We start from the raw sequence: 18,304 nt of genomic DNA on the forward strand, positions 1-18,304 counted from the left end.
TGGAAGAAAACCATTAAGCCCATCTGCTTGCTTCGGACATGAGAAACTCTAGGCTTAGACGGTGGCCTGCTAAGGTCACCCACCTTAGGCCAGGATCCCCCAGAAGCCAACCCTGAGATTTGAGGGCAAGCAGGTTGAATGGAGGTTCCCCCAAAAGATATTCCACATCCAAATCCCTGGGACCCTTGAATGCTACCTCATTAGGAAAAGGGTCTTTGCAGGTGTAATTAAGGACCTTGAGATCAAGCTGGGTTACTTGGGTGGACCCTAAATCCAACAAGTGTCCATATAAGAGACAGAGGAGGAGGAGACATGAAGACAGGACAGAGATTGGAGGGATGCAGCTACAAGCCCAGGAAGCCAACAGCCACCAGATGCCGGGAGGGACAAGGAACAGATTCTCCCCTAGAGCTTTCCAAGGGAACATGGCCCTACAGACACCTTGATTCTAGACTTCCAACTTCCAGGAGCACAAGAGAATACATTTCTCTGGTTTTAAGCCACTAGTTTATAATTTGTTACAGCAGCCCTAGGAAACACCTCCAGGAGGTGGACCCCAAAAGTCCCAGTAGGAGCTGGGAGAACTGAGGCACAGAGGAGGAGAGTCCGGATAGGATTCACTGTGGGCAACTGAAGCTTGACGCCCCTGGGGGTCCTGGGAGTCCGCACGGAACTCACCTGACTTGTCCCGAGGATGCGGCTCCATCTCCCCTAACTCCCTGCAGGCATTGCTGAGGCGCTGGGAGGACTCCCCATACCGCAGGTGCAACCTGCCTCAGCCTTGAACTGAGCACCTTCCCGCAGCAGTGGGAGGCCAGCTGGCCTGCCCTGGAAGGGGGGCCACCAACAGCACCTGCCTCAGTCGCAGGGTGGGCTAGTGGGCTGGAGGAAGGACCAGGTCTTCACTAGGTGAGCAGTGACTGGGTGCCGGCACAGTTGGGGCTGGTTTCCCAGGGGTGAACGTGATAGACAAGACCACTGAAGCCCCAGGGCTTGCATTCTAGTGGGCCGGCGGGATGAGACACAGGCAATGTCCAGGAACCCTAAGAATGTCAGTTATATGGTAAGATGTGAAAGAGGGGCTAGGGCTGGGCTGGGGCGTTACCTTAGTTGGGGTGATTAAGAAGATGGTGTGTGCTGAAGCATTCATGATAAGAGTCTGTCAAGCAAACTCTGGGCAGCAGCAAGTGGCCTTAACAGGAAGGAGGCAGTGTGTCCTGAGCAGGTGGATGAGGTGAGAGCAGTGTGGGTCCAGACCCTCCGAGAGCTCATCTCAGTGGGCCTCCCTTGCTGCCTCCCAGCTTTACACATGCCACTGGCTTCCCATTTCTCTTAGGGCACTGGCTTTCAGCCGGGGTGATTAGGAACCCTGTCCCTGGGACATTTGGCAATGTCTAGAGACATTTTAGGTTGTCACGACCTTGGAGGTGGGAGATTCTACTGGCATCTCCTAGTTAGAGATCAGAAAGACTGCTGACATCCTGCAACACACAGAACAGCCCCTGTCAAAAAGGATTATCTGGCCCAAATGTCCACAGTGCTGCAGGCGAGAAAGTCTTTCTTAGAAGACAGGTGACACCCCTGCCCACGGCTGACGGAGCCCCACCGACCCCTCATATCGTATTCTCCACCACCCTGCTCAGGCCACAGGAGCCTCTGAGTTCCCCAAAGGCACCAGTCTCCTGCCTACCCCCAGCCTTCCCTGGCCCCTCAGACTGAAGCACTTCCTTGGCTCCTTCTTTATCAAATTCAGGTGTCAGCTTGCAAGTCACCTCCTGGCAGAGGCCTTCCCTGACTATATGGGGGTCTAATGCTGCTTCCCCACTTACAGTCAATTACCCTGCTTCATTATCTTCATAACAGTTCAACAGTTTCTGAAGTCTCCTTATTTATTTACTTGCACACTTATTTATTCCATCCCACTTTATATCCCTTTATATCCCACTAGCATGTAAGCTCCATGAGTGCAGAGACCTGTTCAGCTTGTTCACTGCTGAACCCACAGCAGCTGGCATGGTTCCGGCTCCTGGCAGGTGCTCAGTGGACACATCTGCTGAGTGAATGAATGAACTCTGCTCTTGAGAAGGGCATATAAGTATTTTGTTAAGTTCAAGGGTATCAGCCTCTCAGGGCCCCGGGCAGCCCTCCATGGGGTTAGAAATCCCTTATCAGCACAGTGCTGGCCCCAGGAAGTGCTCATCCTCGTCTGTGATGTTATGTGATGTTACTTTGCACTCACTTTCTGCTCTGTGGGACTTCACACCAATTTCTCATCCACCTAGGGAGTCTCCTCTGTTCTCAAGGGAAGCTCTGTCAGCTGGATTTTCTGTATTCTCCAAAGGGGGGCTAATGCTCAATAAAGCTCCAAAGCCAGCTGGAGGGGAGACACCCCCTAGATCTTGAGATGTGCAAATTCTCCAGCCTCACAGGAATGTTTGAAAACAATCTCATAGAAAGCTGGTGATATATCCCAAGAGCATAACCTCAGTTGAGGAAAGCGGTTTCACTTGGACCAAGTAAGGGAATCTATTCAACATCATCTGTTTAATATTTTACTAGGTAACAACAAATAAAATCATCCATCAGGGTTTCCCTGGTGGCGCAGGGTTGAGAGTCCACCTGCCGATGCAGGGGATGCGGGTTCGTGCCCCGGTGCGGGAGGATCCCACATGCCGCGGAGCGGCTGCGCCCGTGAGCCATGGCCGCTAAGCCTGCGCGTCCGGAGCCTGTGCTCCGCAACGGGAGAGGCCACAACAGTGAGAGGCCCGCGTACCACAAAAAAAAAAAAATCATCCATCAATGAGGGAAACTGCCTACCCAAGGAAAACTCATTTCCCTCACTTAACATAGAGTCCTGAGCATATATTTGTTCCTCTTCCTTTCCAAAATATTATTAAAATGATAGTACAGAGATTGCAAAAAGGAATAGACCGTTAACAGCAAGGGGCTTGGGAAGAGATATCAAGAGATATCATTGAAGGAGAGAGTTACACATTTCTGGAAGATGGAAAGAGGATGAAAGCCTTTTGATAGGATGGAGGCAGAGTGTGCTGCAGGAGCTTCCAGAACCTTCTTCCAGCAGAAGTCAGAGAGGCTCCAGGTAAGAGAAGGGGTCCACAAAGAGACAGACTGAGGTGGCGTATAGACAGCTACTCCCGTTGGGCCCATTTCCTGCCCCTCCTCTTCTTCCTCCCAACCAGAGGTAGCTGGGCAATTTATCCCTAGGCCAAAACACACACACACACATACACACACACACACACACACGCATGCGCGCGCACACACACACACACACACACACTTCCCTAAAGAAAGTGGATAAATGACTTGGGGATAAATGGGGCTCCCAGAATAGTATCCTAGATAAAATCTCTTTAAATCTAGCCTTTGGGTGTCTGAAGGCCAGCTCTCTGGCTGATTTCCTGAAGTGAAGCCAGCCTGTGGAAAAGTCCAACCAACCTATCCATAGTTATAAAACGTCCCATCAGGAGAGACCTACCAAGGCATATACAAAGGCAGATGAAAACATGAAAATCCAACCAAGTTTCTCAGCCTTAACCACAAATGGATCAAGAGACATATGAACAAAACCAATGGCATGAAAGAGCAAGAACCAGATGAACAAACAAACAAAAAAACTGACCCTGGAAAAAACAGGTATCAGTCAAATAAGAAAGGAGAGTTTAAGAAAGGTGAGGAGCTGGGCTTCCCTGGTGGCGCAGTGGTTGAGAATCTGCCTGCCAATGCAGGGGACACGGGTTCGAGCCCTGGTCTGGGAAGATCTCACATACCGTGGAGCAACTAGCCCCGTGAGCCATAATTACTGAGCCTGCGCGTCTGGAGCCTGTGCTCCGCAACAAGAGAGGCCGCGATAGTGAGAGGCCCACGCACCGCGATGAGGAGTGGCCCCCACTTGCTGCAACTGGAGAAAGCCTCGCACAGAAACGAAGAGCCAACACAGCCATAAATAAATAAATAAATAAAATTTAAAAAAAAAAAAGAAAAAAGAAAGGTGAGGAGCTGCAATTAATATCCTCAGAGAGATTAAAAATATGTTGCACCCATTTTAAAATGATTTGCTTAAAAACTCAGAGACTAAGAAAGAGTTTGTGGAAATTAAGTATACGAACATATGATCTTCAAATTCAAGAGAATGGCCTAATGACAAAGCAAAGGAAAATTCCCAGAATAAAGATAAAAAAACAAGAACATGGAAACTGAGATGAAAGAAAGGAAACATAGAGGACTGATGCAAGAAAACCAATATTCAACCAATATGAATGACAGAAAAGGAAAACAAAGGGAAGGGAGACAAGGAAATTATCAAGAGGAGAAAAAGGAATAAAGGAGGAAAAGGAGAAATTTTTCCACTTGAAGAGAGATTTGACTTTATTCTGTTCCCAGTCTTGAACAGAATAAGTGGAAACAGACCCCCACTCAGACTCACTGTCCTGGAATGTCAGAGCACCGAGGATAAGGACTGCATGGGAACAGCTTCCAAAGACAGACGTGTGAGGTATGTAACAAGGAGCAGATGCAGACTCAGATTGGTATCAGACCCAGATGACATGGGTTCAAATCCTGGCTCTCACACATGCCGGTGTGTGATTCTGACAAGTCTTTCTGGACCTCAGTCTCCTCACCTGTAAAACCGGGATTATGGCATCCCTACCTCATGGGTTATTGTGGGGATAAATGAGTTAATTTATGTAAAGAACTTACAACAGTGCCTAAAATGACATGTGTTTCTCTATTTTCATTATTATTCCCTATTATTATTGTTTCTCTGTTATTCTTATTTTTCAAAAGAAAAACACCAAAGCAACCAAAAAGAGAAGTTGGTGATTATTTGTCATGGACATCATGGTTGCCCCCCAGCATTCCTTTCCCTCTCCCCATTGTGGGGCAGCAGTGTGTGACATGAGAGCAGCATGGGGTATGACTCCATCCTTTGGCCTAAGCCAGTCATCCGCATCCCATCGAGCCACAAATTAGTTTGGGGATGCCTCAATTCATCCAGTGAAAGTAAAACACAGGGCTTTTGTTCAGTGGCTGGGGCAGGAAACGCTTTTCTCCTGCTTCCTTCCTGCTATAGCCCCCAGAGGCTGCCAGTCACCATTGCACAGCAATGAAGAAAGTCATCCCAGGAGGAGGACAAACTCAGGGGCCATGATCCAACTGTGCCTGAAGCCCATACAGCCACCAGACCTTTTAATGATGTGAACTTCACCACGGAGCTCTCCTTATTGTTTAACCCCGTTGAGTTGGGTTTTCTGTTATGTCCATCTTCCCTGAGACACTCTATGCCAGAGCCTCCAGGCCAGGCCCAGCCTTACACTAGGTGTTACCTGGATGAGGTAAGACAATGACAAGCCTTTGGATGAAGCACTGATTGAGGAGAAACTCAGGGTCACCAACAAGGTCACAATGAAGGTGATGATGTTCATGAGGATGTCCATCCTTAGAGCAAACCACCTGACAGCACAGTTAAAGTACAGGAGATGGCTGCAGTTTTCATCATTTAGCATCTGAAACCTAAAATTAAGAAATCAGACAAAACAGGAGGTCAGGCTGTGCTTCCACAGACTTAGGGTTAGGGCTACTGGAGAAATAGGGCGAGAGGAATTTTTACTCAAGGGCCAATGCATTCTTTTTTTTTTTTTGCGGTACGCGGGCTTCTCACTGTTGTGGCCTCTCCCGTTGCACAGCACAGGCTCCAGACGCACAGGCTCAGAGGCCATGGCTCACGGGCCCAGCTGCTCCACGGCATGTAGGATCTTCCTGGACCGGGGCACGAACCCGCATCCCCTGCATCGGCAGGCGGACTGTCAACCACTGCGCCACCAGGGAAGCCCCCAATGCATTCTTATATAGGAATCTCTTACAAAGATGAGCATATATTCATACTCTTTAAAATCTGCTGCCATGGGCATCTTTGATTTGCACGTATTTTGAGAAATCCTACATGGCAGTAGCATATGGTGCTGAGTGGGCTCTTTCTGTCTTTCACAGAACTGGCAACTGGAACCCACAGCTGAGAACAAAAGGGGCTGAGAACCTCACACTCTACCTCCAAAGGACCGCTGTCTTGGAGGTAGCCACCCCCCAAAGGCCCTGTGGAAATGACCGTTGACCCCTTTGATCTATACAGGGTGGGAGGTGAGGAGAGCTCAATGTTTGTGATGGCAGAGGAAGGAAAAGAGGGTGCTGGATTGGTTCTCCTCCCCAGTTCAGGGAAAGAAGAGTCAAGGCAATTGTTTATAAAGGTGGAGGGAAAAAAAGAAAGCTGACATCTTGTACACCTGCTGCGTGTCCCCTGAGCCAAAGAGGAGAAGGAGCACAGGGCAGAGCGACAGAGAGGTGACACCGCCGAGGGATGAAGGCGAGACCCAGCCCCGGAGCTGCTCGGTCCCCAGATGTACGGAAGGTGGGTCCTGCCCATTCCTGCAGTTCCTAGAGTTGGGGTGCAGAGGGAAGATGGCATGTGAGGCTGCAGTCTTGATGCCACACGGATCGGCATGAGGCAAGAGGCCCCACATAAAAGGAAAGCAGTGTGAGGCTGCCAGGCGGAGCTCATGGGAGGACCCGCCAGAGCCTGCCCATCGGCAGTGCCCAGCAGAGCGGCTGGGGACCTGGGTCCCGTTGGGGGCTCTCCCCTGCCACACCTCATCTGCACCGGGAGCTGGACCAGAAGAAATCAGCAGCAGAAAGGAGAATGACCTGGACAGGGTGGTCACCTGAGGATGTGTCCTTCCCCACCTCCATCCCCCTGCACCAGCCTCAGAGAACCAGGCTCAGGGAAAAGGGAGAGAGTGTTTAAAAGAAAAGACTGGGTGCTTCCCAGCAGTGACCCTGCCCCCTTGCCCGACACATAGAGCAGCACAGCATGCCCACGCCAAGCCTCTGAGCGATGCAGGGTGGGGGGCTGTGACCTGAGTACCTTCAAGATTGAAGTTTTAACTGGACTGAGCTAACCATTGACCAGAAGGGACATTAATCACAATTGCCACTGAAGGTTCCCCTGACTTACTGGGAAAGGGGCTTCATCAGAACAACTGGTAGAAATTATTAGAATAAAAATAAAAACGTTCCATGCTTAAACCCCTAAAGAGTTGAGATTCCTCCATTGGTGCAGTCATGACGTCCTCGGGCATTGCTGCTCCATCCTGTTCTAAACCTCCTCAAAGGATTCTGGCTGGAAGCCCCTCTGACTACCCAGGCTGGGCCCTGTAGCACCCTCCTCTCTGTTTCCACTCCAACTAATTTTTCCCAGAGCTTAGTTAAAATATTCTTCCAAACACTTTGGTCTTTCTACCATGTCTCTATAAAGCCTACAAATTCAACTGACAGCTTAAGTGACTTAGGAGTCATCTGCAGTCTTACATGTGTGGTTGGTTAGGTTGTGTAGAAACAGAATCACTGGCGGGGATCAAATTGGAATTTGACCTCGGACCTCTTTTTAGTGCTGTAGCATTTTTGTCTGTTCACAGAAGCAGTACAAGTGAGAAGCCCAAGCCCTCTGGAAACTCCGTGAAAGAAACGAAAGGATTAAAAGAGGGGAGAGCCCATCAATGGCGTAGGGCTCAGCTCTCCTATAGGATCATTTTGGAAACCTTGGGGGAGAATCTGCAGGAAGACAAGGATTGAATCTGTTCAGTTGGTTGTGAGTTGATGAATGGCCCATGACCAGGACACTGGAAGGGTGGATGTGTGATGCAGGACTCTTGATAGATGATGTTCAGATCACGCCAGTTAACGGGGCTAGCTGCTGACTGAACTAAAGACAGGCCGGGGTACCAGGTACACACTGAGATTGTGGGTGGTGGGGAGAGAGAGACACAAACTTTAAAGTGTGTGTTAGGATTTTAAGGAGGGAAAGGATGGGGGTGGAAAAAGACCATCTATGTGGCAGAGAAGCCATAGATTCACCAAACTCCATCTTCTTTTCCTCCTATGGCCACAGCTGGACTACATTTCCCAGCCTCCTTTGCAGTCAGGTGTACCCATGTGACTGAACTCTGGCCAATGAGTGTGCAGAAATGATGAGCGCCTTCATTGGGGTCCTCCACCCACATCTCTCCTCTTACTTTCCAGTTAGACCAGAGGATCCTGGAAAGGTCCCCAAGGCCCTCAGGATGGAAAAGCCCCAGATGGAGACAGGTCGTGTACCTGAGTGTGGAGCAGAATTCCCTACCCCTGCCCCATGGACCCCATTCAGGTGTGGCTTGAGGAAGAATAAATACGTATTGTGTCAAGCCCCTAAAATTTGTAGTTGTTTGTTACCACAGTGAGCCTACTGTGATTGATACACACTAATTATATGTGATTATACGGTGTTTTAGAAGTTTGGAGCTGGAGGACTCCAGAGAAATTTATTAATCTAGTCCCAACATTTTAAAAAGAAGAAAACTGGTCCATCTACGAAGTGAGATGTAATGTGGGCTTTAAAAATGACTCTTACAAGGAATATGTAAGAACATGAAAAATGCTATTTAAAAATAAAACAAGACAAAAATGATTATAAATACTTCAGAAATAGAAAAAAAGAAAAGACTGGAAGGAAATACACAAAAATATTAATAGGATTTGGGTTGGGGGTCCATGGGTGATTTTTTTTTTTTCTGTTTTCTCCTATTTTCCTGAACTGAACACATTTTACTTTTAGGGAGAAACAAATAAAACATGTAAAGCCCTGTACTGAGGTTGTCATTGGATGAGCTCGAGTCTTTGGGGGCCTCGGACACTGGGGAGAAAGGCCTAGTGTGTGAGGGGCACCTCCTCCGTTCTACTGGCTCTCCGTCCACAGTCAGGCCGCGCCACCCAGACTTCCCTCCTCAGAGCCAGAGCAGCCGGCGTTTCTGGGCCTCCCGCTGGGGCTGACAGGGAGCAGAAGCCCTGGGGCAGGCGCTGCCCAGGACTGACTTGCTGACGCAGTCCTCCCTCTTGTTGTAGGCGTGGATGGTTCCCAGGCCCTGCATGGACGAGGCTACGTGGGAGAACCAGGGGGACCAGCTGACGCTCTCGACCTTCTTGAGCTCCTGGACTCCTCTGTGAAATATGCTGCGGGGGCTTCCCTGCTGGTGCAGTGGTTTGAGAGTCCGCCTGCCAATGCAGGGGACGCGGGTTCGTGCCGCGGTCCGGGAAGATACCACGTGCCGCGGAGCGGCTGGGCCCGTGAGCCATGGCCGCTGAGCCTGCGCGTCCGGAGCCTGTGCTCCGCAACGGGAGAGGCCACAACAGTGAGAGGCCCGCGTACAAAAAAAAAAAAAAAAATGCTTTGGGAAAACCAAGAGTGGCCCAGAGGGCCCCAAATGGGGTCTCCCAGTACTCCCCACAGCTCACACAAATCCAACTGGGCACTCAAGACATTTAAGACGGACGGTGCTATCTAACCAGGGAGGAGCGGCTAGCCCGCCATTCTCCTCTTGGGGGGGCCCATCCCTGTGTGTGAGGGTGGGGGTCTCAGAAATTTGAGCCACTCCTTCCTGTGGTCTCAGTTCTGAAGGCTTCTTGCAGCATGTGTCTCGCTGCACGAGCTGTGACTCTCTTCTTTGAAGACTAGTGTTTTTCACACAGTGCAGCCCCTAAATACAAGCCAGCTACTTCTGGGTACCCGACCAAAGAAAAAGGGATCTGTTCCAATCGTGGAGGAAAATCTGGATCTGGTGTGTCAACTGCCAATATGCGATCTTCTGAAGACATTTTCTAAGGTAATTTTGAACAACATTTGAACATTGTCACCTCAGGAGCTGATTTTAAAACCAAATGCTCCACGGGATGTAACTCCCCCAGGGCCCCGGTGAGTGCGAGACCACTGCCCTCGGCACGCACATTGGCAGCTGGCCCGGGACAGCGAATCTGATCTGGACTCCAGACTCAGCTGACACTCACCCAGGGGAGAGGAAGGGAAACCTCATTCAGAGCTCAAGTGAGTTAGTTGGAAACATTGGGTAACTCAGTCTGGCTCAGCCTGATCTGGCCTGTCTTGTAGCAAGAAGTAGGGGTGCAGGGCAGAGAAAAACTTTTTACTAAGTAAGTCAACAGCACAGAGGGGAGAACAGACAGGAACAATGGTCAGACAAACACACAGATTACAAAAACAAACACCAGCCCAAGGAATCCATTTTAAGAAGTGGCACCCAGGACCTGTTATGGTTTGTAAAGGACTTGCAGAAATTATCTGTATTTGGTCGCTGCAATAAGCTCTTGATCTGGACACTGAGGCCCATGGGTCCTTTCTCAGAGTCACGAAGGAGGCAGTGGGAGACTGAAGCGAGAGCCCGGCTCCCCCAACTCCCAGGGCACGTGTGCTAGTTCCCATGGCGACGCCAGCTTCGGCCAAGGATGTGGAGTCAGCCTCTCTGACCATGCATCCCTACACGCACACTCCCCACTGTCTGTGGCATCATCTGTGGACTTGATCCACAACCTTGAACCATCCAAAATCAAACCGGTAATCTTGATCACCCCCAACTGCGTCTCCTCCTGTATCACTCATATCTGTCTTCACAGCACTCCCCATCTTGGACTCATCCTTGGCCTCTCCCATCCCCCAACCCCAACGGACTATCTGCGAAATGGCTCCCGAATCCACCTCTTTTCTGTCCTGACTGCTGCTGCCTATGTCTCAGTTCTCACTCAGATTCTATACTGCAAGAGTCTCCAATCCTATAGCTTTGTCTCAATCTTTCTGTAGCTGCATCCACCCTCCACACTGTGCAATGGCCACAGCAATATTTCTAAAACTCAGCTCTGAGTGTGAAGTTCCTGCTTACAGGTGGACGTGGGTCTACGATTTGTGGGCTGAATCCTTGCAATCTGGGCACCCTCTTCAAGACCCTCCGTGTCCAGACCAGGGCTGGGCACATTTAGGAACGTGATAAACATTTCGTTGAGTTTTATAGAAACTCAAAGTTTGTATAATATTGTGTCCCATTTCTAATTTACAAGACACTTATTGATCCTCTGAGAACCCTTGCAGAACAGGCGAGGCGCATGTTTCGATGATTACCATTTTAGAGATAAGGAGACTGAGGCCTGCAGCGTTCCTCTGACTTCTCCAAGGTCCTCCAGCTAGTTTGGCAGCAGAGCTGGGACCCTGTTGCAAATTTCAACTGATTTCCAATCCTTAGCCCTCACGCAATACCCAGCAGGCTGCCTGCTGAGAACTCCAGCTCGCCCAGGGCGAGGCAGGGCCTGAGGAGCTGGGTTTCCTGGAAAGCTGGGACCGATGCTGCCCTCCTGCTTTCCCCCAGGGTGGGTGTGAAGGTGGGCACGGGGACCCCTCAGTGCCAAGCAGCCATGGCCTTTCTCTCACCACATCAGTGGCCAGGTGGGGCTGTTTCTCAAAGCTCGGAGAGACTGGTCTCCTCTATCCTCCAGCAGCAGGAATGGCAAAGCCCAGCGGTTAAGAACATAACAGCAGGTAGACAGCAACCACGGTCGCTCATTTCCTGGCCTGGGACCGGTGACTTAATCTCCCAGCCATATCCTCCCCTCAGCGTTGCTCTGAGGCTCAAATGCCAGAGGTATGCCGAGCACTTAGCACGTCACCAAAATTCAACGTGCTCCACCATTCAGAGAAGACAGCAAGGACTCAGTACCACCGGGTACTACCGGGTCACTGCACAGGGTTAACCAAATATGCATAGGTTTCGTGTGCTCCTCTTTAAATCATGCACTGACCTACCGTAAAAGAATGAAGAAGCCTACAGCCAGGCCGGCCAGGACTAAAAGGACAGCAGGAAACACAGCAGCCAGTACCACGAGGATAAACAGCACCATAAAAAACTGCTGCAGAAAGTTCTCGGCATGAAACGGCAGCCTCACATCCAGCTCGTTCGTGTCCTCGGAGAAACGGTTCATTAGCCAGCCGGAGGGAGTCCTGTCAAAGAGACTCATCGGGCTCTCCAGGATCTGTGGGCGACGATGGAGGGTCAGGGGCTAGGTGCCTGTTTGGTGACCCCCACCCCTGCCCCGTCCGGCGCTCCCTGGGGCTGGGATCGCGAGCCAGGCCTGAGGTTTTTTCTGGGGGCCAACACAATGTGCCAGGCCGTCCTGGGAAAGCGAGAATGAGGCCCTTTCTCACCACCACCGTGGATGAGAGTGACCGTGGAGGAGTTCAGCCTCCTTGGAGGAGGGAGGGATTTTTTGCCCAGGGCAATAAAAGGCCAAGTTCCCCTGTGTGTGTGTGTGGCGGGGTGGGATGGGGGGCACACCTGTGTGCTCCGGCCAGGGCCCTCCATGGCAACAGCGGAATGAAGAGGGGGCCTGTTGTCCTCAGAGCTCCTTGGAGCAGGAGATGCCCTCTGGCCTGCATGCGTCTGCTCCAGGGCAGTGTCCCAGGGAGACCTTCGTGACCACTCACACCTTCACCCCCAGCCCTGCCTGGGCCCATGACACACCCACAGCTCCCTGAAGTTTGCCTTTGCAGTTGGTAAGTAGATACTGGGAGACTCTTCCCAGACTCGACTATAAGATCCGTGAGCAGTGTCCACCCCAGAGCGGAGCACAGTGTCTGGCACATCGCAGGTGATCAATAAACCCCACTGACTGATGTACCGATGCACAGGCAGCCCCTGGGGCGGAAGAGGGGGAGCCTGTACCTTGTCAAACACTCGGTCGTGCTGTGAGAAGGATGCCATCAGCGTGGTCTTGGTGAAAGTGAAGCCTTGGCTGATACCAAACACCAGCACGGACACCATGCTCCCTGCGTACGCCCACTGGTACACCCTCGGCCCGGTGTCCGCCTGCACCGGGCCCACCTCGCACGTGCTCATGATGCCGTGAGGCCCACACGTCATCTTGGGAGGAAAACAAGAGGCACCAGGAATTGATCAACTGTCAAAAGAATGGGAATTTTTCAGAGAATCTTTCCAGGGAGAAGAAGCTAAAAAGGAGTGCATAATGGTTAAGAATGAGTCAGCTCCCTGTGGGGACTCCTGAGCTTCGCATGGTCCTCCTGCTGGGCCGCTGGGCCCCCAAGGGCCCCTGGCTGACGAGGCTCAGCACAGTCAGTGAGAAAAGCGGAGCAGACAAACCAGACTTGTACAGGGCAGTCATCTCAGAAACCAACTGCACCTCAGGAGACCAGAGGTGATGCTGGGCCAGGAAAATCACAGAAGCAACAATATCTGGGTCCCATACGCTGGCCGAGCCACACTCAGGCAGCCCAACAGGCCAGGGAATCAGAAACCTGATGGCAGAAACCACCAGGCCTTCGGGGAGACTCAGGAGCTTCTCTGTGTGATGGGCCAGCGCCCCCCCAGGGCCCTCTGCCTTTCCTTTTCTCAGGGTGCACCTAGGAGGGCGCTGGTCCACTGCCCTGGAGTCGGCGGTGGGGGGAGGGAGCCTGATGAACCAAGGGCTCTGGGAGGATTCAAGGAGACCACACTTGGCTCCATCTTGCACGAGGAGAACACGTGTTTTTGCCTGCATTTCTGGAGGGAGGCCATCTCCTCCTCCTGAAAAACTGGCAGTTTTGCTTTTCTCTGAGCCATGTGCTAAAAGTCAAGACTGCCTTTGGGGAGCGAACAAGCATCTTTCTTCTAAATGCCATTTTGCTTCTTACAGCAATAGCGGAAACGTAAACCAGAGGCTGATGGATGAACATCCGTAAAAGCAAAAGCATCCCTGGGGAGCTAACTGACCAAAGGACCATCTTGAAGAGGAGGCTTCGCTGCGCTGTGGGCTATGCCCCCAGTGTCTGGTGGTGGCGCCAATGCGTGGGTCAGCCATCATTGCTGCTGCCCAATTAGAATGGCACTGGCCTACTGGGGAGGCACCACGCGTAGGGAGAGGCTCCGCTCCGACTCACCCCTTGGGTTCTCCAAGGAAAGGGCTCTTCATGAGCAAGCAGGGATCTGGGGGGCATTCCAGAGATGGCTCTCTTTTTGCACAGAGAAGGCCACCCCTTGGCTTCTCCCCTTGGGACTGGTCTCAGGAAGCTATGCCAAACTCCAGGAGGGCAATTGCATCCTCTCCCCTGCGCATGTCTTCCCAGGACCTCCTCCCTTTGGTTGTCATAGCAACAGAACTGTACCAAAATGTAATCTTGGAGGATGGGCAGGCAACCCCACAGCATTTCCTGGGGCTCCAGGAAAGCTTTGAAACCATAGGCCAAAATCTGGGAGAGTTTCCAGCAAGCTTGAGGGAGAGCAGATTTATCCGTCCTTCCCAGGAGGGGCTTGGCCTAGATGAGAGCTTGGGAGGCGGAGAGAGGCCCCCCAATGGCCCTACAGCAAATCCAGGGACCCCGTCTGACTTTTGAATGTCTTATTCCTGTAGGGGAGCAGAGCCAGGTAGAACTCTCTGACACCAGACAGTGTCCGTGACAAGATGCCAGTTTCTCTTCAGAGGCAAGAAGACAGAAATCTGTGTTAGGCTTCCCGAGCCCTTCCCAGACACTCCTCAGAGGTGCCTTACAACAGAGGTCGCAGAACTGACCCTATCCTGCATGTGCACAGCTCCAGCCACGCTGCATTGGCCTGGCACAAGCTTTTCAGCCAATCCTTTAACATTTGAACGTGGCACATACAAATTTGGATGCCCTGCTTGTCTTGAAAAATCAAAGGGGATTTCAGGAGTTGAGTTGTGTAGTGTAAGCAGCTGACCTCAGCCTCGTGGAGAGGGCTGTGGAAGGCTCCTTGTATGGTGTTCAGACTCTCCATTAGCAACTGACTCAGCATTTCCCAAAGCCAAAAGGGAACTCAGCGGTGAGCCCTTGTTTAACCAGACACCCAGCCACACGTCGCTGAAGATGGAGCTGCCGATCATCACGAGGAAGAGAGACCACGGAGAGAGGAAGTACCCTGCAGGGGAGGATAGAGGGCCAGGGGTTACAGAGGCCAGGGGGCTGGCGGGGACTCCTCTTCCTTGGGTCCAACCCTGGTGGGAAAATCAAAGCCTGTAGGAAAATGGCCTCTACCCCAGGAACCACTTTCTAGGCTGATGTGACAAGTCTGAGTGTTAGGTCCCTGAACCCCCAATGGGAACATCTGTTCCACCTGGTTGGAACATGGGTCCAAATTGTCAACATATTAAAAAAAAACACCACTATTCACTTTAATAGATATGACTCAGTATTTTAAAACAAACAAAATCCCAGTCTTGCTGAGGGGAGACAAGGAACGAAACGCTCAGGGATGTTTTGCTCATGGAGATGACTCTTGCACTGAAGGCAGGCAACGAGTGGGCGGCTGCTGTCCTCAGCGATTAGAGAGCGAGGTTACAAGAACCACAGCTGGGTCACGCTGCTGCTCACTTAGTTTCAATAAAGAGAGTCTGGCAGCTTTAATGGAGATAAAGGATGATTCCATTTAAAAGGCTGTTTTATCAGACTTTAGATTTTTAGGAGGAAAGAATAAAAGCGCTGATAAATGACCCTAGCATAAAGAGAGTAATTGTTAAAGAAACCATAAAACATGAACCCAACAGTTTAAGAAAGAATTTTTTAATGCAAATTAAATCAAGAAACCCGTTGTTTTCTACCGAACCTCCAGAAGCCTTAATGTACGTGTGATAAGTTTTCCAGGTCACGGTTCCTCCCCGGGGGGACTCAGTCTGGATGAGCTGGTGCAGAGGAACGGTGGGGACAAACACAAGTCCTGCGGCGCTCCCGGCAGGGCAGGCCCCCTCCCGACCACTCCCGACCACCACTAGGGCCAACTGCCATCCTTTCTTCCACTAGCCCTATGCTTTGAAATTTCCAACGTACTTTTGCTCATTTTGTTTTATTTGGTCCTCATTACAGCCCTGTGAGGCAGGTGATTTTCAGTGTTTTGAGAAATATATTTATTAAGCACCAACTACGTGCTCAGCCCTGGGGAGACAGGGGTTGTCTTGATCTAGTTCCGCAGAAGCAGATCCTAAGAAGAGGATGTGAACACATGCAGTTTACTCCAGAGCTAAAGGGTACAGGGAAAGGAAGGCAACAATAAAAGGTGTCTCATCAAGGCAGCAGCACCCGTGGGCGATGGGAGCTTAACCCAGCACAGAGAAATCTCAGGCTGGGACAGAACTACAACTCAGAGGTCTTTCTCGTGATCAGCGGGATCTGGGATGTTTCTACACAAACTCCCGTTGGCTGTTGGGTGAGGGCTCTCCCCAGGGGCTAATGCCCCAGCACTTCTACCTTGACCTGCAGCTGGCAGCTACGAGAGAGCCCCAGGCAAAGGGATGCAGTTATGGCAGCTGGGTGTTGGGTTGTGTGCGCAGAAGTGCTAAGGGCACCCGCACCATCTACTACAGGGCCAACAAGAAGGCATCTACCATGGAGCTCACACCATGAGAAGAAACCTGGGGCATCCTCCCAGGTGGATTCCTGATTCCCTCCACGTGGCTGTCCCAAGTCCTCTCCATTTCCCAAAGGGTGAGGGCAAATGACTGTCAAGCTCTCATTGAAACAGCTTTCAGAGGTGCAGGGAGGCTGCCTAAGAGCTCCCAGAAGCCAGGGTTGAATGCACGTCTCTTCCCTCTCCTACACAGAGGAGCATGAAAATGTCCACTCCAAAGCAGCATGCTGTAAAGAGCATGGCTCTTGTAAACAGAGATAAATAAAGCCAGACAAGGGGGCCCCCCTTCGCAGGGCTCTCTGCATCCTGTGCTGGCCAGGAAAACTGTCCCATCTCAAAGGCGCCTCCACGAATAGAGCTGCCATTATCCTCTCTGCCTGGGAACCCTCACGCTTCTTTGAAATGTTCAGACTGACTTTCACTCATTGTGTCTCCCTCTGGGGCTGCAGCATGAGGGGGTCACCTCGATGGGTCGGCAGAGCCTAACGAATGGCACCCTAGAGCGTAAAAGGAACTGTCAGATCCCCTCGCAGCCCCCGCCCAGTCAGCCGTGCTGCTGATGCTCTGCTCACCTTCGCTGCCCTTGGAAAATGCCCTCGTGCCAGCCCAGTGGGCTGTCACCTTCAACCCTTCCCTTCCTATAGCTCTCAGAGCATTTAATTTCACACTTTCCCTTTCCTCTCCAGAGAAGGGGCATGAGGAGGAGAAGAGGGGCAGGATTTACTCTCCCCACAGGACCCCAAATCCTGGAGCTGGAGCTTCCCTGGGAAAGCGTGGAAGAGACTACAGGCCCCCCCACTTCAGCCTTGGCCGCCTCCAGAGTGATAAAAATATATTGTCTTTCCAAATGGGCACGCATTTGTCACAAGCACCATTAATGGTGCCAACTTTCATCGATAAGAAGACTCACATTTTTTCCCTGCATTTTAGCATCTCTGAAATCAGGATGTGTCCCATTCGGTAGTATGCCACATCATCTAACTGGCAGAGACTTTTCTTAGTGCTACATAAAACGATGGTGCTCGCAAAATGGATGGCATCTTAAATTTGATCAAATATGCTAAGGGTTTTTCTCAGCTACACAGTTTTGAGGGACCTTGCTGTGGGCACTTTGAGCTAGGGGTATTTTGATCTCCGCCCTCTCAGTGCCCAGTGAGGGGCAGGGCACAGAGTAGGTGCTCAACAAATGTTGACTGGATAAAGGGATGGAAGGCAACAGAGTCTAAGGAGGAGAGACAGCTCGCCAAGTTTATCTCCCACATCTCTCCTCTCTGCCTTCCTGGAATTGCCTGATGCCCTCGAGCCCAAGTCCTCCCCTTTCCCCTCCTCGTCACCAGAGTGTCCCTGGCAAACTCCTACATATGCTTAAAGGACCAGTCCAAAGTTCACCTCCTCTGTGAAGCCCTCCCTGACTTCTCACTCCCACCCCAGCTCCCCATTACTCTTATCACAGTTTCCCATGATTATCCTCTTGCAGGTGGCTCCCACCAGACCAAAAGATTCCGAGGACAGGGGCATATTTTCTTTCTCTCCCCAGCCTAGCTTAGTGCCTGGCACATAGTAGAATGTTGAGTCCTTTTGTGGAAAGAATGAAAAACCTTATCCCACCTCAGTCTCTTCACGGTTGCACAATTCTTTCTCAATGCTCCCCATAAAGACTGGGAAACATCTCCTGTGTGCACTTTTGCGTGTAATTAATCTCTGTGCATTGCTTTGATCTTTCCAACTAAGCATCATCATCATCATAACAACAACTACTGAGGGTTACTATATGTCGGCACTGTGTTATTCATTCTATGTACAGTTTCTAATGTAATTTTTGCAAGAACCTATGAAGCTGGTACTCTTATTTCCCCCATTTTATGGATTAAGGAACTAAGGTTCCGAGTGGCCAAGTACCTTGCTTCAAAGTCATAAAACTAGTAAGTGGTTGAGCCAGAATTTGGACTCAGGCAGTTGAGCCCCAAGGCTCACACTATAGTAAACCACATAATTCTAGCTGCCCCAAAGGA

At 51.0% G+C, this 18,304-nt stretch overlaps 1 protein-coding gene across 1 annotated transcript in view; it reads right to left on the bottom strand.

Moving 5' to 3' along the window:
- The window catches only part of LOC115840277 (ATP-binding cassette sub-family C member 12), a 59,328-nt gene that overhangs the window by 7,127 nt on the left and 33,897 nt on the right, over nt 1-18,304 (bottom strand). The window contains 6 exon segments of the mRNA XM_060289007.1: nt 5,349-5,535; nt 8,923-9,060; nt 11,690-11,916; nt 12,606-12,805; nt 14,715-14,810; nt 15,495-15,590. Of these exon segments, the coding sequence (XP_060144990.1) occupies nt 5,349-5,535; nt 8,923-9,060; nt 11,690-11,916; nt 12,606-12,805; nt 14,715-14,810; nt 15,495-15,590 (944 nt within the window).

The sequence above is a fragment of the Globicephala melas genome, chromosome 19, assembly GCF_963455315.2.
Source record: "Globicephala melas chromosome 19, mGloMel1.2, whole genome shotgun sequence".
In the NCBI taxonomy this organism is placed as follows: Eukaryota; Metazoa; Chordata; class Mammalia; order Artiodactyla; family Delphinidae; genus Globicephala; species Globicephala melas.